Genomic DNA, 26,468 nt, shown 5'->3' on the forward strand with positions numbered 1-26,468 from the left:
TACATTTATATACCATAATTTGTTTAATCATTCCCTAATTGATGGTTACCCCCTTGAGTTGTTATTTGTTTGTCTCTACAAAAACTGATTTTTAAAAGAATATTTTATTTTTCCCAATTACATGTGAAGACAATTTTTAGCATTCTTTTTTTTTTTTTTTTTGGCGAGACAATGAGGGTTAAGTGACTTGCCCAGGGTCACACAGCTAGTACATGTCACATATCTGAGGCCGGATTTGAACTTAGGTCCTCCTGAATCCAGGGCCAGTGCTTTATTCACTGCACCACCTAGCTGCCCTCCTGACCCCCACCTCCAGCATTCATTTTTACAAAATTTTGAGTCCCAGATTTTTCTCTCTCCCTCTTTCCTCCCCTCTTCTGAAAATGGTAGACAATTTATATAGGTTATACATTTGCTACTGGTTTTTTTTTTTATGTATGGGTCCTTTTCTTTTTACTCTGATCTCTTTGGGTTGTAGGCTTAGTTGTGGTAGCTATTCACTGTGATAAAATTTAGGCCTGCTTTTTTATGTGTAGAACTGGCCCTCCATAGGATTGTGCTGATAGAAATAGATCTCTGTAATTTAGCTGTATAGCAGTTCCAACTATGCCAAGCTATGGTAGAATTGAATCACCCTAATCCAATCTATTTTTCTAGGCCCATAAACCCTCAGAACAGCTAGAGGGTGTGTTGTGAAAAATAAATAAGGCCACAAGAAATGTGGCTTCCTGAATTCCTAAGCTTCCTGAGCCTAACATCTTAAGTCTCATGAAGCTTAAGCAAACCTTCAGTGTACCCTAGTTCACACACTCTAGCACTAAGACAATGTCCCTTCCTTTTCCCTCATCCATCTCTCTTCTTTCCTCACTCACATAATGAGGTCTTTAGTTAGTGAAGACTATAAGTGAAAAATGGCGGAGAAAGGGTGGCCCATAAGATAGATAATAGGAAGACAACAACCTATATACACAACTGTTCACTTTTATTCTGCCATCATTGTTCCATGGGATAGAAACTTTAGAGTTTTCTATGAAAATTATTAATTCAATTAACTTTGAAATTGCTAAAGGTTTTGAGCATATTTCTTGTTTTATTAATTTTTTTCTTATCTTCCTTCCAGACAAGAGATAATTTCCTTGGTCAAGTAGATGTACCTCTTTACCAATTACCGGTTAGTACAAACTTTTGCTATTTTATTTCTTATGCTTAAAAGTTTTTAATTTGACAAATACTTGTATATCAGTAATATCTATGTAACTGTATGCCTTATCTTATAGTTCACTGCTTACAATCCTTAAGACTATTATTTATTCAAAAATTAGCCCAACCTGCCTCCTCAATTTTATCTAAATATATCATACTGTGATCCCAGTTTAAAGGTTCCCCTTTAGCAGGAAAATTATGTATTTGATCATGAAAGCAGCATTTGAGAAAAATTGTTAGTTTAATAGCAAGGTACAGGATTAAAATAAATGGGGAGAGCTTAGAATCAGGCAGTATAGTAAGGACACTTTTACAATAAAATAACATCAGGTTCTAGGTTAGAATGCTGGCCATGGAAATTAAGGAGGGAGACATACAAGACATAAGGAGATGGAAAAATTCGTTGCATTTGATGACTGCCTGGATATGGAAAATGAAAATAGGTAGAATCAAAAAATCTTAAGCCAAGGTAAGAAAAAAGTCACTAATATTATCACTAATAGAAATAGGAAAACTGTGAAGGACCACTGGTTTCAGATAAATTTGTAATTGTATGTGCTGAATTTAATTGATAACAGGATACCTAAGTGAACATTTCTGAAAGGCAGAAGATTTGAATATGGATGAGAAGTTAGAACTTGAGAGAGCGATTTGAAAGTTGCCAAGAGAGAAATGGGACAGCTAGGGCACATTGGATAAAATACTGGGCCTTGAGTCAGGAAGACTCATCTTCATGAGTTCAAATATGGCTTCTGACACTTATTAGATATGTGACACTGGACAAGTCACTTAACACTGTTTGTCTCAGATCCTTATCTGCAAAATGAGCTGGAGATAGAAATGGCAAACCACTCCAGTATGTTTGCCAAGAAAACCCCCAAATGGGGTCATAAAGAGTCAGACATAACTAAAATGACTGAACAACAACAACAAAGATAGAGATGGTATTCAAAATAATGAAAATTGGTGGCTTTTCTAGTGGAAACAGTGGAGAGAAAAATAGAGTCCAGAACTGCAATCTGAAAAAGAACTATAAAGAATAGGAAGAAAAAGATTTTCCAGTGAAAGACCACTTAGAAGGTCAGCAGGAGGGGGCTGCTGTGCCAAGGCAGGAGTGGAGTCCAATACCACAGTCATACTGACACAGATCCAGTGTCATCTAAAACTAAGCTCATGGTTTGGTGAGAAGGCTGAGCAGTTGGCAGGGGGGGGAGATTATAGGAGTCTCTGCTGGTGCTGAGGCAGAACTTGGGTTTTTCATCCCTGCTGGGAACCAGGAAGTAGGCTTGAGTAGCAGTGGCCCAGGTGGGGGAGGGGTGCAGCATCGTTTGAGCTAACAACCACAGTACACAAAGTTTTGCTGTACTGTTAAATTAACAATTTGTCCTGAGGTTATCTATGGACCAAGGAACAGGCCAGGCAAATGAAGAACCTGCCCCTCCTTAAATCATACCACCTGGGACCCCCTGAAGCTTGGGACAGTGCAGCCTGGAAACAGTGCCCCACTTTAAGCAGTTAAAAGTCAAGTAAAAGACAGGCAAGATGAGCAGAGAAAGGTGAGGACCATAAAAAGTTTCTTTAAGATCAAGGTGCACCCTCAGAAGAGGATAACAACATCAGGGCTACTACATCCAAAGCTTCTAAGAAAAATACGAATTGGTCTCAGGCCATAGAGGTTCTCAAAAAGGACTTTGAAGATAAAGTAAGAGAGGTAGAGGAAAAAATGGAAAGAGAAATGAGAGTGATACAAGAGGGTCACAAAAAAAAGTCAATAGCTTGAAAAGCTAAATTGGCCAAATAGAAAAAGAGGTACAAAAGCTCTCTGAAGAAAATCATTGCTTAAAAATTAGGATTAAGCAAATAGAAGCTAATGACTTTATGAGAAATCAAGACACAATAAAACAAATCCAAATGAATAAAAAATAGAGGGCAATGCGAAATATCTCCTTGGAAAAACAGCTGACCTGGAAAATAGATCCAGGAGAGATAATTTGATCTCCTTTTCCATTTGGCTTTTCAAACTGTTGACTTTTTTCTCATGACTCTCCTGCATCGCTCTCATTTCCCTTTCCATTCCTTCCTCTCTTTCTCTACATCTTCGTTCTATCTCTCCTACTTTCTCTTCAAAGTCCCTTTTGAGAGCTTCCATGGCCTGAGACCAGTTCATATTTTTCTTGGAAGCTTTGACCCTATTATTATCTTCTTCTTCTGAGGATATATTGTGGTCTACCTTACCCTCAAAGAAGTTTTCGATGGTCTTCTGCTTTCTCTGCCTACTCATCCTGGCTTACTATTTCTTGGCTTTTTACTCCTTAAAGTGTAGTGCTGCTTCCAGGACACACTGTTCATGCTACAACGTGGCCCAGGGGGTGATTGGGCTTCTTCTCAGCCTGCCTGGCTTGTGAGTAATCACAGCCGCTTTCTCTTTGACCTGGAAACAGAAGTCTGATTGAACTCTGATTCTCTATGGTTGGAAGCTTGGCGTGCTTTTACCCCTCCCCCCACTGGGCCACCACCACTTGATTCAGCCCACTGGTTCAGACCCAGGGCGCTTTGCTCCAACTCCAGTAGATACTGCCTCCACTTCACCCAGGCCTACCGCCGAACCCCCTCACCAGTCCGTGATCGGAGCCTCAGAAGTTGCTGGTGCTGAAGACTCTGACATGCGCTGGAAGCACTGTCCATGGCTGGGTCCAGACCGCGCGCTGAGCTGGTCAGCTTGATCAGCAGGTGATCAGAATTGCCCTCTTTTGCGGAGAAACAGTCCCACTCTGTTCTTATGTGCATTAGGCTGTTCTGGGTTTTGATTTTTACTGCATTATTTGGGCGTGAATGGATGGGTTTATCTGGAGCTTGTGGGAGTCACAGCCTCTCCTCCGCCATCTTGGCTCTGCCCCCCTCCAGGAGAGATAATTTGAAAATTATTAGATTAACTGAAAACCATGATCAAGGAAAGAGCTTAGGCATCATCTTCCAGGAAATTGTCAGGGAAAAATTGCCCTGATAGTCTAAAACCAGAAGGTAAAATAGAAATTGAAAGAATGTACCAGTCACCTCCTGAAAGGATCCCAAAATGAAAACTCCCAGGAATATTATAGCCAAATTCCAAAGCTCCCAGGTGAAGGAGAAAATATTGCAAGTTCCCAAAAAGAAACAATTCAAGTACTGTGGAGCCACAGTCAAGATAACACAAGATCTAGCAGCTTCTACATTAAAGGACTGGAGGGCATGGAATATGATATTCCAGAGGGCAAAGAAATTGGGATTACAACCAAGAATCACCTATCCAGCAAAATTGAGTATAATCTTTCAGGGGGAAACTGGGACTTCAATTAAAAAAAAAAGAGGACTTTCAGGTATTTGTGATGAAAAGACCTGAACTGAATAGAAAATTTGACTTTCAAATTCAAGACCCTACAGAAGCATAAAAAGGTAATAAACAGGAAAAAGAAATTAAGGGGGATGTTAAAAGGTTAAACTGTTTACATTCCTATATGGGAAGATGATACATCTAACTCATAAGAACTTTCTCAGTATTAGGAGGATACAAATAAATTTAGACAGAGGGCAGAGGTGGGAATTGATAATGAAGGGATGATATCTGTAAAGTATTTATTTATTTATTTATTTATTTAATTTGTGGGATGGTTGGAGTTGGGTGACATGCCTAGGGTCATACAGTGGGTGACTGTCTTGTCTGAGGCCAGATTTGGGCTTGGGTCCTCCTGGGTCCAGGGTGGGTGCTTTGTCCACTGTGTCACCTAGCTGCCCCATGATGACATTTTTAGGGTAAAATTGAGGGGTGAGAGGAATACACTAGGGTAGAATGGGATGAAATCCCACATGAAAGAAACAGGAAAAGGCTTATGGAGTGGGGGGAGAGAGATGGAGGAGGAACAGGGCAGTAAATGAACCTTACACTCATCAGAATAGACTCAAAGACCTTAATCTCATCAGAGTTGGCTCAAGGAGGGATTAATGTACACAACCTATTAGGTAGAGTAATCTATCTAAACTGGGCAGTGAATGAGCCTTACACTCAAAAGAATTGGCTCAAAGACCTTAATCTCATCAGAATTGGCTGAAGGAGGGAATGACATACACACTCAATTGGGTGGAGTAATCTATCTAACCCAGCAGGAAAATAGGAGGGAAAGAGGATAAGGAGGGAGTAGTACAAGAAGGGAGGGCAGATTGAGGGAGGGAGCAGTCAGAAGAAAATCCCTTTTGAGGAGGGATAGGGTGAAAGCAGATAGGTAATGGAGTAAATATCATGGGGAAGGGAATAGGATGGAGAGAAAAAGTTAGCAATTAGTAACTGTGAAAAAGAGAAAAGGAAAAAAAATTGTACAGAAAAATATTTATAGCAACTCTGTGGTGGCTAAGAATTGGAAATCAAAGGAATGTCCTTCAATTGGGGAATGACTGAACAAGCTGTGGTATATGATAATAATGGAATATTATTGTGCTATAAGAAATGACAAGCAGGATGATTTCAGAAAAACCTAGTAAGACTCATATGAACTGATATATAGTGAAATGAGCAGAACCAGTAGAACACTGTGCACAATGACAGCATTATTGTTCTGTGAGTAATTGTGAATGACTTTAACTACTGTCAGCAATACAATGATCCAAGACAATCCCAAAGGACTAATGATGAAGCATCTTATCAACCTCCAAAGAAAGAACTGATATTGATTGAACACAGACTGAAACATGCTATTTTGTGCTTTCTCTTTTTTTTTTCCTTGAGTATTTTTATGTAAAATTACTAATATGGTAATGTTTTACATAAGTGCACATGTATATGCTTGCAACCTTAGGGTGGGGGGAGGGGAGGGAGGGTATGGGAGGGATAGAATTTGTAACTCAAAACTTTAAATAAATAAATTATACAAAAATAATAGGAAGGAAGAAGGGGCTTAAGGGAGGGTAAGAGAAAGTCAAGATACAGTAGTCATGTAGAAATTCAGGAGAGAATTTCAAAACCAAGGAAATAGTAGTGCTCCAAAAGAAGAATGTTAGAAAGGATAAAGCAGCAAAAAGACCATTTGGATTTGACAAGAAGTAGAAAAATCTATATTAACCTCAAATACCATTTCTGAGAGACTAAAACACTTCCCTAGTGTATTAACTATACAGTTCTGCTTAACCCGCCTTTTTGGGCTCTTTGCCATCCAGTCATGTCTCTTCCTCTAGTATAGACTCTTTGCTCCAAATAAATCAACCTACTTCTACTTGCTTTGAGGTTTTCTTTATTCTTTCAATTTCAAAAATAACTGTTTTATTAGCTTGTGTGTAAACCAATATCTTACCTGACATATAGCCTGACCACTTGTATGTTCTTTCTCCCATAACTTTCTTCCCTCTCTCACTCCCTACCCCGCCCAGCCCATCTGTTTTTTTTTTTAGCTGGGTTACCAGCCAAGACTATGGAAGTAGAATCCCAAGTATAACCTAGTGTGACCAATTTCTCACCTTACCAGATTATTCATTTTAATCATCTTATCAGTTGGGCTAAAATAACCCCTTCCTTTGTCCTTCTCATCCTTAATTCCCAACTTCCAACAATTCTTAAGCTAAAGATTTAATTAAGATAGGTAAGAGGTTGGTAGTTTGTTATAGGGGGGTGTGAATGGTGATCTATGCATAAAAATCTATAGTTATGCTTTTGATTATAGTTCACACAAATTTTAAATACATTTCTATATTAAACTGTATATTGAAAACCCATTGTTTTATTCTAGACAGAAAATCCAGATATGGAAAGACCATATACATTTAAGGATTTTCTTCTTCACCCAAGAAGGTCAGTAAATTCCAAATAGGAAAATGTTACTAAGTCTTTCATGTCTTCTTTGTAATTTACAGTTAATTCAGTTCTTTATAAGATCAGAGTTTGTAACCATGTAGATAAAATGTTTCCAATTTTTAAAATTATTGATTTTGCAAAAGTATTTTTCTAATTATACAAAAAGAAATTATTTTTGATTGAGACTAGAAGATTGTTCTTTAAATTCCTGTATTTGACATTTAAATCTTATTATGAAATAATACCATATTTCAAAAATTACACTTAACAGTTTGTCTACAAACCAATAAATGATATAAAACCAGGATAAATATGTACTTTCACTTGACAGCATTTTTTTTTTTTACGTGAGGCAATTGGGGTTAAGTGGGTTAAGCCCAGGGTCACACAGCTAGTGTTAAATGTCTGAGCCCGGATTTGAATTCAGGTACTCCTGACTCCAGGGCCAGCGCTCTATCCACTGTGCCATCTAGCTGCCCCATATTTGACAGCATTATAAATAATAGAAGCCCTACATCCAGAAAAAAGAATTGTGGAATCTGAATGCAGATTAAACTATACTATTTCTACTTTTTTTTTCTTTTTTGAAGTTTTTCCCTTTTGTTCTGATTCTTCTTTCACAACATGACTAATGCAGAAATGTGTTTAATGTGATTGTACATATATCACTTCTGTCAGGTTGCTTTCCATCTTGGGGAGGGGGGAGGGAAGGGAGAAAGGGAGAAAAATTTGGAATTCAAAATTTTATAAAAACAAATGTTGAAAACTATCTTTACATGTAGCTGGAAAAAATAAAATACTATTAAGATTAGGAAAAAAATTAAACAATAAATAATAGAAGCCAATGTAAGCTAAGAAAGAAATTTAAAACCCAAACAGCATATTTTATAACTCCACCTCTGAGTTGAATTTCTTGATTTTCATCTAGGAGGCTATATTTAACCCCCACAAAAAGCACCTTTCAGTATTCTATAGCACATAGACAAATATGGCCAAGATATATACTGACTTACTGTTGAAAATACTAAGTGTAGCAGAAAAATCACATTTAAGAAAATAACACTTTTTCTTACCTTTTTTCCTTTTCTAAATATTATAGAATAGCTTTATTGGAACACAGGAAGAATTTTCTTATAAAAATGAAATTTAGAGAGTACGAAATTTTTTTCTTATGTAGCTAACAGACCTTCTAAACTGTCACTGTGCTGGGTACTGGGAATGTACAAAGTTTACATAAAATACTTGTTAATTTTCAGATCAGTCATCATTGTTTTTTTGTGAACTGAAAAAAAATTATTTAGCATAAAAGTTAAATGCATTTACTGAAGCAAAATAGAAGTAAACAAAGCACAGCTTTGGAAAATAACTCCAAAGTAGCAGTGCCCCACCAAATACCACCCATTGTCTTCTATAATTTATCTTCTTGCTCTTGGGGAAAAGGGAGCCATGTACCCAGAAACTGGGATAGAATTTTCTATCACATCCTCAAAATGATTACCTCCCAAATTCAGGTTATAAGGGAGAAAAGAGGAAGTATATACTGTATTTCAGGCTCTTTTCAGTTTTAGAGTAGACTGAAATTTATTTTTAGGAAAGATAATATAAATAAAATTTTCAGAAAAATGTGCCTATTTAAGTGACAAGAAGTAATTTGTTCCCTTTGGAACTATCTACATAAGTCTAGCAGATGTCACTGAATTTACTGTAACTGAATGTAATCATAGGGTTGTGTGTGTGTATTCGTTCTTGTCTATTTTAGTCATTTAATGTCTCACTGCATAGTTTCTTCATGTGTAAAATGGAGATAATACCTACACTACCTACCTCATAACTTTGTTGTGAGGAAAATGCCTTTCACACCTAAAAAAGAAAAATATGAGATAATATTATTCAGTAAAGAAGATGCTCTTTTAAGCCTCATTGACCTATTTTCAATTACAGGATGTACATAAGAATAATAACACATTTTTGTTGTTATTACTTTCATTAGATACTAATTCAGATAGGTTTTCTTTTCAATCTGAACTGAACTAATGAACTTTTATTATATTTACATTTACAAGAAAAGGAAAAACTAATAACCATCATGTCATAAAGTTTTAGTTAGATTTTCCAAGTCTTTCAACTCTTTTGATTTATAACAGTTTATAAATGTGACCTTTATAGTGTTTTAGCCTAATTGTATTTTTTCTCTTTCTTTTTTTACAGTCACAAATCAAAAGTTAAAGGTTATCTTAGATTAAAAATGACTTATATACCTAAAGCCAATGGATCTGAGGATGAAAACACAGAACAGGCTGAAGAATTGGAGGTAGTGAGAAGTTTTAATTTGTTAAAAATAAAACATATGATTTCTTATTCTTTTACCTAATCAAGAAAGAACTGTAGTAATTGAATTTGTCTGAAAGAAAATTGGTTAATCTGGGGGAAAAAACACATTTACTTTTTCAGGTCCCATGTTCTTATGCATACCACTTGAAAGTAGTATGAATTTCCCTTGATGATTAAATTTTTAATGCAGTAGTGAGGAAAGGTCTAGTAGATATAAATGGGGGCAGCTAGGTGGCGCAATGGATAAAGTACCAGCCCTGGATTCAGGACGACCTGAGTTCAAATCCGACCTCAGACACTTGACACTTACTAGCTGTGTGACTTTGGGCAAGTCACTTAACCCCCAGTGCCCTGAAAAAAAAAATCATCAAGATATAAATGAAGATATTTACTGAAATTAAGTTATAAAAATAAAGTTACAATCTATTTTCTGTTTTTATAAAAGGTTTTGTGAAACTCTGACATGTTCTCTTACATTAAAACAATATTAAATTCTACAGTTTCTTAGTAGTATGTTTTTAAGAACATCATCAGCAAATTATGAGGTAATTCCCAATATTATTTCTTCCATTTTCTCAAACTTATTTAAGGCTGTTTTCTTTAAAAGTAAAATAACTTATTAAAATACTTTCTTTTATGTTAATATAATAATAATAAGAAGCTAAATGGTACAATAGATAGAGTGCTGACTTGGAATCCGGAAACCTGTGTTCAGATGTTGCCTTGGATATTTATTATGTGACCCTGGGCAAGTCACTTAACCTCTGTTTCAGTTCCTCAACTGTAAAAATAGGTTAATAATAGCACTTACCTCCAAGATTGTTTTGAGGATCAAATGAGAGTTTTCTACTTAAGGATCTTATGTAAAACCATTTGGGAGGACATTGTTGATGGGTATTTTTCTTGATTTTGTCAGTAGACCAGGGAAAGTCTTTTAATGGATTGAATGTTGTACTATATAACCAAAGTGAGGGAACAAGAGGCATAATGTAGTAGAAAGATCTCTGGGCTATGGGGTCAGTGGGGGTTATGAGGGTTCTTTAAGCTAACATGAAGTGTGCATTTATTTTGTAAAAGACTTAGTCCTACTTACCGAGGAAGATGTAAAGATATAGAAGACATGATCTCTGACCTCAAGAAGGATACTACATATAGGGGAACTATAGTAAATGTTTTAGTGGATATTTTAGTAGTAGATTTATAATAATATAATTTATTAAGTAATAATTATAATAATTTAGTAGCAAATTGACCTCTCCTCTGAGTCAGAAGAACATGGGCTTTGGGTGATTTGAATTCAAGTCCTGCCTCTGACACATATTGAGTGTGCCATTATAGATAAGTTACTTCACTGTCCAGTGTACCAGTCATCATAGCTCTAAGACTCTAAATTGCAGAACAGTTGCCGGTCTGCATGATAGAGGGAGTTTCCTATGCCAGGAAGCTGCAGGTCTCTCTCTCCACCAAAAAATAGAATACAATAATTAAAGGAGATAAGGACAAACATGGTATGGAGGTTGAAAGGGAAGAGAGAGCGCTTTCATCTAGGAGAATCAGGCAAGGTTTTGTGAACAAGATAAGCTAGCTCTTAAGGGATGACTAAATTCATTGAATGGAGGATGATGTTGTCTAGGTTCAAGTAACATTGTGAATAAATGAAAGGACATGGGAAAACATGAGATACATTTGGAGAATGGCAAACAGTGCAATGTGGTAGGAATCTAGAGTTCATGTCATGATAAATTGGAACTAATTTGTAAAGAACCTTGAGTGCAAAAGTGAGAAGAATGAGTAGGTGATAGGTAGTTTTTTAAGGTTTTTAAGGAATGAAGTGATATGAGAGTTATGTTGATATTAAGAAGATTAGGGGGCAGCCAGGTGGCACAGTAGATAGAGCACTGGCCCTGGGGTCAGGAGGACCTGAATTCAAATGTGACCTTAGACACTTTATACTTACTAGCTGTGTGACCTTGTACAAGTTACTTAACCCTCATTGCCCTCCTCCCCCCCAAAAAAAAAGGATATTAAGAAGATTAATCTGACAACATTATATAGAATGCACTTGAAGACAAGAATACCAGCTAGGAAGTTGTAGCAATAGGCTTGGTAAGAGGGAATAAAGGTCTGAGAATTCTGACAATGGGAATAGAAAAGGGGAGAGAAATGGGAAGATGATATAGAAATAGAATCACCTGATGGAATGGGTTGGAGGATGGAAGTCAAAGAAGACTCAAGTGTGGTTGATTAAATATCATTAATAAACATTTGAAAATTAGGAGGATCAAATGATTTCGGCAGAAAGGTGGTTAATCAAGTTTAGGATATGTTGACTTTAAGATGGTAAGAGAACATTCAGGTAGAGATATATAGTAGATTATAGCTCAGAAAATAATTTGAATCTGGAAATAAAGATTTGGTACTGATATACATCAAAGGTAATTATTAAAACTTTGAGTTTTAGTCCCCTCTTCTGAGGCTCTATGTGACCTTAGAAAATCACAGACTCTCTAGGACGTTTTCTCCTTTCTAGGTAAGTAAAGGGTTTTCGGGTCAGATGACCCCACAAGTCCCTTCCAACTTTAGTTTTTGATTCTGAGTAGTAGAAGTGGCATGAAACATTTTACTTGGGCACCACTATAGGAGCCTTGTCTCAGAGACATCTTCATTTGGACAAATATTTGAGTGTCTATTGTGTGGCAAGGTACTGATTCCCTACAAAGGTTCATTTTAGGGATCTTCCATCCTAACGGTCTTTTATTTTTGCAAGATTTAGGCTGTCAGTACCTTACCAATTAAACTACCAAGAATTATTTTATAGAGCTAGGAAAAGTAATAAAACTCACGTGGAAAAACAGGTCAGGATTTTCAAGGGAATTAATAAAAAAAATATGAAGGAAGGTAGCCTAAAGTACCAGAATTCAAATTGTATTATGAAGCAGTAATCATCAAAACAGTATGGTACTGGCTAAGGAGTGATGGATCTGTAATAAATGACCATAATAATCTAATGTTTGATAAACCCAAAGATCCAAGCTTTTGGGAGAACTCTCTATTTGACAAAAAATGCTTGCAAAACTGGAAAAGCATTTGTATAGACCAACATCTCACACTGTATGCCAAGATAAGTCAAAATAATGGGTACATGATTTGGACATAGAGGATAATACCATAAGAAAATTAGGAGAACATGGAATAGTTTACCTATCAGATCTACGGATGAGGGAAGGTTATGACTAAACAAGAGATAGGCAGCATTATGGGATATAAATGGATGTTTTTGATTATATTAAATTTAAAAGGTTTTGCACAAACAAAACCAATGGCAGCCAAAATTAGAAGAAAAACAGAAGCTAGGGGAAAATTTTACAGCGAGTTTCTCTGACAAAGGCCTCATTTTTCAAATATATAGAGAATTGAGTCAAATTTATAAGAATATAAAAGTCATTCCCCAACTGAAAAATGGTCAAAGGATAGGAGCAGGCAGTTTTCAGAAGAAAAAATCAGACCTATCTATAGCCATATAAAAAAATAATCTAAATCACTGTTGATTAGAAAAATGCAAATTAAAACAACTCATACCTACAAGATATTGGAGTGGATATGGGAAAGTCAGGACACTAATGTATTGTTAGTGAAATTGTGAAGTGATCCAGCCATTTGGAAGAGCAAAGTGGAATTATGCCCAAAGAGCTATAAATCTATGCATACCCTTTGATCTACTAATACCACAACTATGTCTGTATCCCAGAGATTTTTTTAAAAGGAAAATGATCTATTTGTATAAAAAATTTATAGCTGCTCTTTTTGTGGCAGCAAAGATTGGAAATTAAAAGGATGCCCATGAATTGGCTGAACACATTGTGGTATATGATTATAATGGAATACTACTGTGCTGTAAAAAATGACAAGCAGGGTGCTTTCAGAAAAACCTTGCAAGACTTACATGAACTGGTGCAAAATGATGTGAGTGGAACCAGAAGAATATTGTGCACAGTAACAGCAATATTGTATGGTGATCAACTGTGAATAACTTGTCAACAATTCAGCAATCCAAGAGAATTCCAAAGGATTCATGATGAAAAGTATTATCCACTTCCAGAGAAAGAATTGATGGAGTCGGAATCAGATCAAAGAATACCATTTTCCACTTTATTTAAAAACATTTTGGGGGCAGCTAGATGGCGCAGTGGATAGAGCACCGGCCCTGGATTCAGGAGTACCTGAGTTCAAATCCGGCCTCAGACACTTAACACTTACTAGCTGTGTGACCCTGGGCAAGTCACTTAACCCCAATTGCCTCACTAAAAAAAAAACAAAAACAAAAACAAAAAAATAAATAAAAACATTTTTGGTCTGTTTTCTTTCACAACATGACTAATATGGAAATATGTTTTGCATATTTATTGCACATGTATAATCTATATAAAATTGCTTTCTGTATTAAGGAGGGGTGTAGAGAGGGAAGGAGAGAGAATTTGGAACTCAAAATTTAAAAAAATAAATCACCTTTTACATGTAATTGGGAAAGGTATTCAAAACAACAAAAAAGATAAAGCAATTTAAGGTTTAAAAAATATTTTCTAGTTGTCAGTCTCCCTAAGAATTGTAAAGTTGTGGATCTAAATTCTTATATTAGAAGTATATAGTAGGGGGCAGCTAGGTGGCGCAGTGGACAAAGCACCGGCCCTGGATTCAGGAGGACCTGAGTTTAAATCTGGCCTCAGAGACTTGACACTTACTAGCTCTGTGACCTTGGGCAAGTCACTTAACCCTCATTTCCCTGCCCCCCTTCCCCAAAAAAACAGAAGTATATAGTAGCATATACTCTCTTTTCCTGATTATAATATGTGAATTAGCCTACTTCTATACTAGAAAGAACCTGTTATTATGGCAAGTATGTTCACAATCACATCTCACTTTATTTTGCCTATATTTTCATGGAAATCATTTTTTGAAAACAAGATATTCAGATAATATACATTTATCATCAGGTAGTGGTTTCTCTATTTGGTCGTTTTATGTAGTGAGTGTCTTGAATAATGGAATCTTGTCTGAAATGAGGCATGACTCCACTGTAAAGAAAGAAAACTGTTTATTTAGGTAACTTTTAAAATTATTCCAAAACAGCACTTAATTATTTCATAAACTGCTCCAAGTTTTGCCCTTATACAGATTTTTTCATAGGTATGTTGCTCATAGTTCAGACATTGTTGATAGATTTGCTTCACTTCATTTTGTGGTCTTACGGGTTGACGTCTGATCTCCTTCAGAAAGCACCTTATAATTTCAGTGGATGTAAACATATAGACATTTATTTATGAGAGGCCTCAGGAATTCCAGCAAACATATCTGCTTATATTCGTTCCTTGTGTAATCATGAACCAGAACAGCATTTGCCAGTTCCTGTGGTCTCTAGTTTGTGATTGTAAATATAATACTTTCGTGTAGAAAAATAAAATAGTTATAGGTTATAAAAGAGCCTCGTGTTATCCTAGTATACAGTTCACATTTCTTATAGAGAAAAGAGTAGCAATAAAAAAGAGTGGACAATTTGAACTTTATTTTATTTGCACATATATGTTAGGTGTCATGGTATAGTTGATAAAGAGTCAACCTTGTAGTCAGGGAGACCTGGGTTCAGATTTTGTCACTGACAGCTATTGGTTGTGTGACCTTGGCAAATCACTTAATTTCTTAGAGCCTGAATCAGATTACAAATTGCAGAAGGTTTGGGAAGCATAACAGTATAAAACTGTTCCTGGGGTCCACTTTAAGAGTGAACACTCGGGGGCGGCTAGGTGGCGCAGTGGATAAAGCACCGGCCCTGGATTCAGGAGTACCTGAGTTCAAATCCGGCCTCAGACACTTACTAGCTGTGTGACCCTGGGCAAGTCACTTAACCCCCATTGCCCTGCAAAAAAAAAAAAAAACCCAAAAAACAAAACAAAAAAACAAACAAACAAAAAAAAGAGTGAACACTCAGTGAACCTTAATATCATCAGAATTGGCCCAAAGAAGGACTAACATACATACTCAAATAGGTATAGTAATATACTTTTGCCCTGGAGGGAGGGAGAAAAGGGGGGGGGGAGAAGGGAAGGAGGAAAGGGCAGATTGGGGGAGAGAGCAGTAAAAAGCAAACACTTTCAAGGAAGATGAAGATGTTCTGCATTACTGCACCAGTATGACATATTGAATTGCTTGATCTCATAGGGAGGGTTGAGGAGGGAGGGAGGAAGAAAAATTTAGAACACAGAATTAGCTCAAGGACCTTGATCTCATTGGAGTGGGCTCATGGAGGGAATAGCTTTCATACCCAATTGGGAGGAGCAATCTATTTGACCCTGCAGGAAAATAGGAGAGGAAGAGGACAAGGAAGGAAGGGTGAAAAAAAGGGAGTGCAGAACGAGGGAGAGGATAGTCAGAAGTAAGGTGCCTCTGAGGAGGAATAGGTAAAAAGAAGATAGAGTAAATGTCATGGGAAGGGAATGGGATGGAGGGAAATAGTTATGATGATTGACTATAATGGCAAAATGTATGGTACCTACTTTGCTGGGCTTTTGTGAAGAAGATTCTCTGTCAAGCTTAAGGTTGATATAGAGGTTGTGATGAACAGGATGCTATGGGGAAAACCTGGAAGGACCTACATGAGCTGAAACAGACTGAAATGTACTGTATACAAAATAACAGCAATAGTGGGGGATGATCTGCTGGGAAGCATGTGGTTATTTTCAGCAAGGCAATGATCCAATGTAACCCTGAGGGACTTAGAAGATTGCAGCCCATCTGCAGAGAAAGAACTGATAGTATCCGAAAACAGATGGAAACACATGTTAATTTTTTTTTTTCATTTCCTCTTTGACAATTCCTTAATCTGAAGTTCTGGGTTTTTTGACTGTTTTCTCTCACAACTAGCTAATATGGGAATGTTTCCATGACTACTCATGTATAACTTATTTTGAATTGATTGAGTTCTTGTGGGTAGGGGATGGAAATGGAGGGGGGAAGAGAAGTTGGAACACAAAGTTTTTTAAAAATTGATGTTAAAATTTTGTTTATATATATATATTTTGGAAAATAAAATTCTATTCAGATTAAAAAAAAAAAAAGAATGTGTCTGCATGCTGTTTCCCCTATATTGGACTGCGAAGGTGTCTTTTACCTTTGTATTTCCATTTCACAAGGGATTTGTGGTGGTCGTTAGATATTCATCAATAAAGAATTTTTGAGACTGCAAAAAAAAAAAAAGAGTGAACACTCAGGGGAGGCTAGGTGCCACAGTGGATAGAGCACTGGCCTTGGAGTCATGAGTACCTGAGTTCAAGTTCGGCCTCAGACACTTGATACTTACTAGCTGTGTGACCCTGGGCAAGTCACTTACCCAATTGCCTTACCCCCCCCCCAAAGAAGAGTGAGCACTCACTATATAGACCCTTAAGGACTATGCTATAGCCCTTCAGTATTCAGTTGACTTGAAAGGAGAATTACTTGGAAAATGTATACAAAGCTAGTTTGAATCTAATGTCTTTTAGCCTTAACCTGTGCTTTTCTTTTTTCTTCAAATTTCAAGGCATGTTGGTAGAATACCTTTTTTTAAGAATAGGAGACAATTTCATCCAATTACCTTTTCTTTTCTCTTAGTTTTATGAAGGAAATACAATTTGCTTCTCTTCCTTATCCAAAAACATTCTATAAAAATACATTAAGATCTGCTGCTATAGATAGCATATGGAAGATCTTTTAAATACTTAAAAACTCAAAAGATTCTATGCTGTGACATTTCATAATGCAGTAGAGAGGGAGAAGCACCAAATTTGAAGCAGAGAATTTGGATTTGAATCCTGCATCTCATTTACTACCTGTGTGACCTTGGCCAAGCAAGGCACCTAGTTTTCTTGTGTATCCAAGGCTGTGTATCTTAGTAGATAGCACGCTGGACTTGGAATCACGAAGACCTTGATTCATATTCCTCCTCAAAAACACCTACTAGATATTTGACCTTGGGCATGTCACTTAACCTTTCTGAGCCTCAACTTCCTCATCTGTAAAATAGTAATAATGGCATCTACCTGGCAGGGTTGTTGTGAAAATAAGATGAAATCTTGTTTGTAGAATGCTTTGCAAACCTTAAAGCCTGTATAAATGACACTTATTTTTATCCTCCTCATCCTCATCTGTAAAAATGTAGAGTTGAACCTTTAAGGTGCTTTTCAGTTCTAATCTGTCATCTTATAATTCTACTGCTCTTATTTAATAAGGTTAGATTTTACAATTTAGCCAGCCCTAAAGAAGCCACTTATTTTTTCCTAGCTACTATGCCTACAATTCTGATCCTGTCACCAGGGGAATAGTCACTATATATTATCCTTCTTGTTAGGTTCTCCCCTGACATGAATAAACAAGAGACTTAGAAAGTTCACACTGTAATATACTTTTCCACAACACATTGCTCTTTATTAAAATAGTTTAAGTAATTAAACACTAAGATAAAGTATTGAATAATTGTTAAATATAGCACTAAGGTGTTAGATGCTTCTTCCCAAATCTGTTTCTAAACTTCTTTCTGTTACTTCAGTTTTTTCAAAGACTCTAGTATAGAAACTGCTACCCTAGTTATCCAAGGAATAGAAAGCTTTAAAATAAACATGTACCAAGACAGGAAATCCAAAAGGTTTCTTCTAATCAGGATATTTTCACCCTAAAAGTTATATCTAAATCATTCACTACTTTTCTACCTCTATACATTTGCAAAAATCTGCACTAAAAAATCAAGGGTTGTACTTTAAGTAGACTCTTGACTTCTACAGATTTTCTAAATTCTTTAAAGATCTTTGCCATTTTCCTACAGGCACCAGCCCTTTTTCCTTTTGAATATGATTGAATTACTTAAAGTACTTATATAAAGGGGTATGTGTATGTGTGTGTATGTATATATATATATAAGGTATATATAGTATATAGTATGTGTATATAATAAAGGGTGTGTGTATAGTAATCCCTCATTTTGTAAAATTATCTCAAGTTAAATACCCCCAAATTAACTCAATTATGGTTTTATATATCATATTACAGGACAAAGATATTCAATGAGTAACTTATAGGTCTAAATACTATATACTCAGTGTAATTTTAAATTTCTTTTCCATTTAATATGTATGGCTTAAATTTTTAAAAATCTACTTTTATCACTTAAATTAAACATTTCTATTTTTCAGCCTGGCTGGATCATTGTGAATCAACTAAATGCTGCTTGTCATTTGCAGCAGCAACAGGAATCCTCTCCTCTGCCTCCACGCTGGGAAGAAAGGCAAGATGTCCTTGGAAGGACCTATTACGTAAACCATGAGTCTAGAAGAACACAATGGAGAAGGCCAACCCCTCAGTATGTGGTGATAGCAGCATAGCACCCTTGTTTGTACTATAGATAATTATAACTAGAAATTTCATTTTGATGTTGTTCACTACTAAATCAAAATAATTTGGAGACTGATAACTAGGCTATTGAGATTTTTACATGTGCTCCTGGGATAAGTAAAAAAGGATTAGTATTAACTGAATTAAGGTCATTTTCTTTTCTGAAACATTGGTAGATAAAATGCTTATAAAGTGTAACTGGATTTTAGCAATAAATTGACAGCGTTTCATTATAACTTTGTGTACTCTACACAGAAATGTGGGCCATATGACAGCAGAATTAGGTAAATTCAGAACAAGTTGAATACCTGGATCTAAAGAGTAATATGAGATCCTTGGCAGCCTGGAATAAAGTGAAGCCTCTGATATATTGTCCAACGGCTCTGTGCTGGCCCTCTGACCATCATCATTGTTACCAGTGACTTGAATGATGGCAAAAATGGCGTGCTTATTTTATATGCATTCTATAGAAATGAGAAAGGCATCATTGGTTTTGGTGAATTACATAATCGTGATCCAGAAAGATCTCAGTTGTTGGGAATGAGGGACCAAATCCACTAAAATGAAATTTAGTAGAGATGAATGTAATGTAATATTCTTGAGTTTAAGAAAAAGTCACCTTCACTAGTATAGATACAGAAGGAATTCCCAGTACTTCCTATGAAAAGATCTAGCAGTTCTAGACTAATCTAGTAAGTGGACATGGAAGCCAAAAAAGCTTCAGGCCCTGATCTTATGGATCCAAACTAATTTTCTGTGTTAATAAAATGTTTACTTAATTTATATTTGAATTATGGCAAAAGCAAATTTTAATTTAAAAAGAAAACTTAGGCTACAGTAATAGTATAGAGTCTAAAACGAAGGAGATAATAGTCCTGTCATACTCTGCCTTGGTAGTACAACGCATGGAACATTTTGTTTGGTTCTTAACTTGGCCAAATTTTAGGACAAACATTAACACACTAGGAGACAATACAGAAGAGGGTGACAGGTTAGTGAAAGGAAACCTTTATGTGAAAATCAGTGGGAAGGAAATGGAGAAGAGGATGTGAGGATGGGCATTACAAGAACTTTAGACCTGGAAGGAATTGTAGACAGAGGTCACCTTGCCATCCAGCCTCCTTTTACAGAGGAAGAACCTGAATTTGGCCCCAAATCCAGTTATTTATTCCAACAAATATGGTAAATATTGTCCTTTAACACACTTAAATAATTGTCATGTAGAAGGCAGATCCTGTTTTATTCTGCTTGGCCTCAGATATCAGACTTTGCAAAATGGGTGGAAGTTCAAGAATGAAACCATTTCAACTTAAGAAAAGAAAAACTCCCTAACAGAGCTGTCCAAAAGCAAAATGGAGTACCTCACGATGTAATGATTCTATTAAAGATCTACAAGGGAAGAAAGGTAGACCATTTGTCAAGGATAGGTAGTCCAACCCATACCTTCTTCCGATAAATCATTTAACCCCCACCCTATTCATATATGAGATAGAATTAATGACCTCTGAGTACCATCTTCACTCTGAGTTTCTGTAATTCTGTGATCTTTGTTCACTGCCTCATTTTACAGTGAGTTAGGTCATATTTAATTTACTTAGTCATAAACCATTCCCTTATAATTAATGTCAATTAAAAATATACTTTAGCCTTTCAATGATGACCAAAAAATAAATAGTTTTTTCTGCTATTATAGCTCTTCAACTATACATTAACTTTAGTAATTCTTAAAATTCAATAATATGTATATACAATATGGTATATTTTTCACTTTTTAATTCAACATAATAAAATACTCATTTCTGTAGAACTTTATAAAAAAAGTGTTTAAAACTGAAATAAGGGGCAGCTAGGTGGAGCAGTGGATAAAGCACCGGCCCTGGATTCAGGAGGACCTGAGTTTCAAATCCGGCCTCAGAACACTAACACTTACTTACTAGCTGTGTGACCCTGGGCAAGTCACTTAACCCCCATTGCCCAGCAAAAAAAAAAAAAAAAAAAAACTGAAATAATATGGGCTTCATATTAAATGCCCATTGAGTAGTGAATGATAAGTCACATATGCTCAAGTTATATTGGTAAAAGATATGACTTTATACCTTTCTAGATAACTTTTAAAAATGTTTTTATTCTTAAAGTTAGAATTACCTTTTCTTCTAATTTCTTATCTAATCACTGAACAGGAAGGAAAAATAGAACAATTTTCCTTTAGCTAGAAAAGATACTCTATAACATGCATTTTTTTAAAAATTTTTTAATTTTTAATTTGGTTTTTTGGTGTGGAAATTGGAGTTAAGGGACTTGCCCAGAGTCACACAGCTAGTAAGTGTCTGAGGCTGGATTTGAACTCAGGTACTCCTGAATCCAGGGCTGGTGCTTATCCACTGCCGCCATCTACTGCCCCATGGCATTATTTTTAATTGAATTTTATTAGTGTAGACATCCCCTTTGACTTTTTCAACAAAGAATGAAAAATATCCTATAACCTATTAGGTTTTTGTTTTCTTTTTTTTTTTCTTTTTAGCGAGCAATTGTGGGGTTAAGCGACTTGTCCAGGGTCACGCAGCTAGTAAGTATTAAGTGTCTGAGGCCTCATTTGAACTCAGGTCCTCCTGAATCCAGGGCCGGTGCTCTATCCACTGTGCCATCTAGCTGCCCCTAACCTATTAGTTTTTACTTAGACTTTACCATTAGTAATAGTCTCATATGTTTACAAAGTTTTCCATTCATTATTTACATTGATATTGAAACACATTGTTAGTCAGTCATTTTTTTTTCAGTCACGGCCAACTCTTAACTCTTAATGATTCCATTTGGGTTTTCTTGGCAAAGATACTGGAGTGGTTTGTCATTTCCTGCTCCAGCTCATTTTATAGATAAGAAAGTGGGAGCAGATAGGGTAAAGTGACTTTCCCAGGATTATACAGCTAGTAAGCATATGAAACTGAATTAAAACTCAGGAAGATGAGTTTTCCTGATACCAGGCCCAAGACTCTATATACTGTGCAACCTAGCTACTCCTTATTAAAATATTATATGCTGTCTTTTGTGATAGGTTGTCATTATATGGAATCTTAAATTGCTCCTTCTCTCATTCTACAAATTGCCATTAATCCCTGATCAAAATATTGGTGCAGTAGATTATCAATGTCTAATAAATGTTTTTTTGTGTGATAGAAGTCATTAAAAGCAATCATAATAAATTTGCTAGAATGGTAGTTCTTACCCATTTTTAATGAATTTGGCCTCTTTGGCAGCCTCATTAAATCTATAGAGGCCCTTCTTAGAATATTTACTTTTAATTCATAATTGAAGGAAATAACAAATTTCATTAGAGGTTATTGAAAATAACAATGTAATATATTTTACAATCGAAATTCACAGACTTCACAGAGGGTATGTGGACCTCAAGTCAATCTTAACTTCCCAAAACCCATCCAGACTTTTTATGAATAGTCTTTCATAGTGTCATAGAACTTTAAAGTTAGAAGAAACCTTAGAGATCATCCAGTCTCATATTTTACAGATGGGAAAAGTAGTGACCTAGAATTTCAGAATTGGGAAAACCTACTGAGAGACATCTCATCCACCCATAGCTGAATAAGAATCTCTTCTGCCCCATCACGTGATAAATGGTCTTTTGGCCAGTGATTGAAGACCTCTTGTAAGGAGGAACCCACTACATCCAAAAATAGCACATTTCATTATAGGACACGTGGAGAATTGTTAGAGGTTAGGTAACTTGCCTAAGGCTATACCATTGGCTAGGGGTAGAATCAGAGCCAGGATCCAGATATCCCAACTCTCAATTCTTTTGTTTCCTGACAGCCAGAAAGGTGCCCTCTACACTGCCTCCTTTTTATTTTTGGAAATTTCTTAAAATTCAATTTTATATTTTCAGTTAACAAAAATATATTTCTCTCTCTGTGCCCTTCCTTTCCCATTGGGAAAACAAAAACAAATCTCTAGTAACAAGAGTTACAAGAAAGTAGTCAAGAAAAACAAATTCCCACATTGGCCATATCCAAAAATCGTATGTCTCATTCTGCTCCCTGAGTCCTTTGACTCTGTCTGGAAATAGGGGGCATGTTTCATCTTAGACCTTTTTAACCATGCATGTTAAGTGCTTTAAATCTGATGCTGTCACTTCTTACCTGTGTGACCTAAATAAATCACTTCACGATCCTGGGCTTCAGTTTGGGACTTGATAACCTCACCATCCTTCCAGCTCTAGCAGCTATCATACCAGCATAGACAGCCTTCTAGATCAGTCTTTAATTCTCCCCTCTCTTTTCTGAGTCCATGTCAGAAGTTACCTAGGTAATTTTAGTCATTCAAAATCAATTCTAGTAAATAAGAGTCTAATAAAGAGAGTTAAGTAAACTTTTAAGCAGCCTTTTTATTTGTCTTTTTAGAAAATCAACCTAAAGTTATTTTAGATAATACAGTATAAATTATTTCAACCTATATTACTTCTAGGAATACAAAGACAAAATGAAAAATTCTCTGCCTATGAGGATTTTATATTCTCCTGGATAGACATAGCCTACCCAGATAAATAAATACAACATAATTTGAGGAGGAGAATGTATTAACAGCAAGGCATTAAATTGACATGGTAAAGTATTAGACTTTAAACAATAAACTGCTTCTTTTTACCATCGTTTTTTTCCATGGCCCTGGGGTGGAGTAAATGGTAATAAAATTGAGTGCTTTCTGATTATAAAATGCTGTGTAAATATTAGCTATAATTATTAGTATGATTAATCAGATATCGATTTTTAAATCCTCACTGTAGTTTTATTTTTATCTATGTAGTGGAAAGAGTATTGGACTTGGAATCAGGATTTGTATTTGATAAATGGAAAGGCTTCTGATTGGGACTGTCCAAAATTGGAAAGAATTGTCTTGGGAGGTAATGAGTTCCTCTAATATCCCCATGCTGAGGTATTCAAAGGCTGGATGACCACCTGTGAGGGAATAAACCTGTAAAGGGAATTCCTGTCCAGGTATGGATTGGTGACTAAGCCTCCAAAATCCCTTCTAACTCTGCGAATCCCACTTCCAACATTAAGTTGTATGAACGTGGAAAAAACATTTAATCCCTCTCAGCTTCAGTTTCCTCATTTTAAAGACAAAAATAATAGTACCGACCTATTTCAGAGTGGTGTAAGTATCAAATAAGAAAATACACATAAAGTACTTTGTTAATCTTAAAGCACTATATAAAATTAAACTATTAAAAGTATTTTTACTTTCAGTGTTATAAAATATAGATTTTGACTCTCATTTTTGGTACAGAGACAACACAGCAGATGCTGAGAATGCTAACATTCACCAGCAAGGGCAGCATGCATTTACTACACGGAGGCAAATATCTGAAGAAATAGAAAATTCTGAAAACAGAGATGCTACAGAGGTGTAAAAGAATTTTCTTTTTTTTCCTGTTGCTGTATGCACATTTTCCATATTGACTAATGAAGCACTTACTACTCTTGAGTTGATTAAAGTAGTTATAGTTTAAGCTATTTCTCTTTGTTTCAGAGCTGGGAAATTATAACAGAAGACGAAGGTACCATATATAGCAACCAAAATTTCCCGTCACTTCTGCCACAAAGTAACTTTGATATTGAGGCTTTATTTGTAAGACCTTCTACCTCTGGAAATTCAGCTGCGGGCCGACAAATGCTCAACTGTGGTAAGAAAGTCTTAGATAGTATTTGTGTATATTGTTAATATTTGAATCTAAATGCATACTCTTTAATTATACTTATTTATTTATTTTATAAACATTTTATTTAAAATTTTTGAATCCAAATTCTATCTCTCCTCTCCCTCCTCCCTGAAGTGGTAAGCATGGAAAGTGGTAGGTTATACATGTGCATTTAATTCTATTTAGAACCCAAACATTCTTCACTTTGTTCTTCATATTATGCTAAGAAGGGATTAAGTGTGATGGAGGTAATGTAAGAGGGGAGCCTTAGATTGCCTTTCTGACACTTGAGGAATGACCGAACAAACTGATTTGTGAATGTCATGAAATGTCATTTGCTCTGTAAGAGATAATACAGACCATTTCAGAGAATCCTGGGTGGTATGAACATAATAAAGTGAGCAGAACCAGTAAAATACTTTATACATGGACAGTAACACGGTAAAGAAAAAACAGTTCAATGGAATGACCAATCAGTTTCTGAAAGACCTATAACCCACCTCCTGACAGAGAGATAAGGGGCAAAAATTGCAGAAAGAGAAATATATTTTTAAACATGATTATTTATGATTTATTTTGCTTGACTAGGTTTATATGTTACAAGTGGTTTGGTTTTTCCCCCTTCCTTTCTCTTCGTTGTGGGGGGAAGAGTTGGGGGCAGGATAGCAATAGTGATGCCAAAAATAAGTGGGCTATCAAAACATTTTTTCAAAATGCAGGAAAAAAGAATGGAAGGAAACACAAACTTTTGAAAATAACATGTAAAATTTGTTTTATACTACTTATAAAAAAATCATATGAAATGGAGATTCCCAGTTTCATGGAGAGTCCCCTTTTGTTCTCATGTGTGTATAAAAATGCCTTTTTTTTTCAACTTCAGAATAAAAAAAATTAAGACACTGTGCTAGATTCTGGGGTTTACAAAGACAACATTTAAATAGTCCCTGTTCTTAAGGAGCTTACCTTCCATTAGGCTAATATGGTATGTGCATAGATAAGTAAAAATGCATATCTAATTTTGGGAGAGAATATAACACTAAAAATTAGGGAAATTAGGAAGGGTCTCAAGTAAGAGAGCACTCAGCTGCTTGAGTTGAATTCATATCACCTGGCACACATGAATTACATCCTAGATTTCTGAAAGAACTGATGGATGTGATGGCTGAGCTTTATAGTCATGGAGAACAGGAGAGGTACCAAGGATTAGGGAAAAAATTATCAAAATAGGGGAAATAATGAAGTCTGCCAACTAAGGGGCAGAATATTCTAGACAGAGAGGAGCAAAAGAATCTGATACTTTACATTTTGCCTCTGCAAATCAATCTAGTAGGATTCAATCCATTCACTTTTATCAGATCTTTAAATCACCTTTTGATATAAGGGTTATCAAAAAAAAAGTGGTTCCATCCCAGCAAAAAAAAAAAAATAAAAATTTGGTAGTTATTATTTATAGTAGTGTCAAGCTCAAATAGAAATGTTGCACCTTAACTTGGAAGACTACAAATTAACATTATCTGTGTTGTATATTTTTATTTATGTTGCTAAACATTTCCCAGTTACATTTTAATCTGGTTCCCACCTCATTGGGGTGCTTTCAAGCTACAAGTTTGACACTTCTGATCTATGGCAACACAAAAAGAAATCCATACCTCTTTCTGCCTGAAAAGTATTGAAATGTTACTTTGAGCCTTAGGTAAAATAATAGAAGTGGGCAAAAGTGTAACAGGCCAATTAAGGTAATTAGTACCAGAGTTATTAATCCATAGAACTATGTTGTTTTTGGATCTGAGGGTCCAGGAACCATAGACTTCTTTGTCTTTTGGTCAACCTTCTTACCCTTTCATCCCAAACATCTTCAACACTCCACACTTGAGAACTTAAGAAAAACAAATTCCAATACAAAGTCTTCACATTTAGTCTTTAGTCTCTGTGTCAGGAGGTAGGTAGGATATCTAATCATCTAAAATTGTGGTTGGTCATTACACTGATAAGAGT

The 26,468-nt window shown here is 35.8% G+C and overlaps 1 protein-coding gene across 1 annotated transcript in view; it reads left to right on the top strand.

Moving 5' to 3' along the window:
- Positions 1–26,468, top strand: part of NEDD4 (NEDD4 E3 ubiquitin protein ligase) — a 164,392-nt gene that overhangs the window by 83,787 nt on the left and 54,137 nt on the right. The window contains 6 exon segments of the mRNA XM_043989386.1: positions 1,121–1,171; positions 6,954–7,015; positions 9,227–9,329; positions 18,565–18,731; positions 24,062–24,179; positions 24,305–24,457. Of these exon segments, the coding sequence (XP_043845321.1) occupies positions 1,121–1,171; positions 6,954–7,015; positions 9,227–9,329; positions 18,565–18,731; positions 24,062–24,179; positions 24,305–24,457 (654 nt within the window).

The sequence above is a fragment of the Dromiciops gliroides genome, chromosome 2, assembly GCF_019393635.1.
Source record: "Dromiciops gliroides isolate mDroGli1 chromosome 2, mDroGli1.pri, whole genome shotgun sequence".
Taxonomy (NCBI): Eukaryota; Metazoa; Chordata; class Mammalia; order Microbiotheria; family Microbiotheriidae; genus Dromiciops; species Dromiciops gliroides.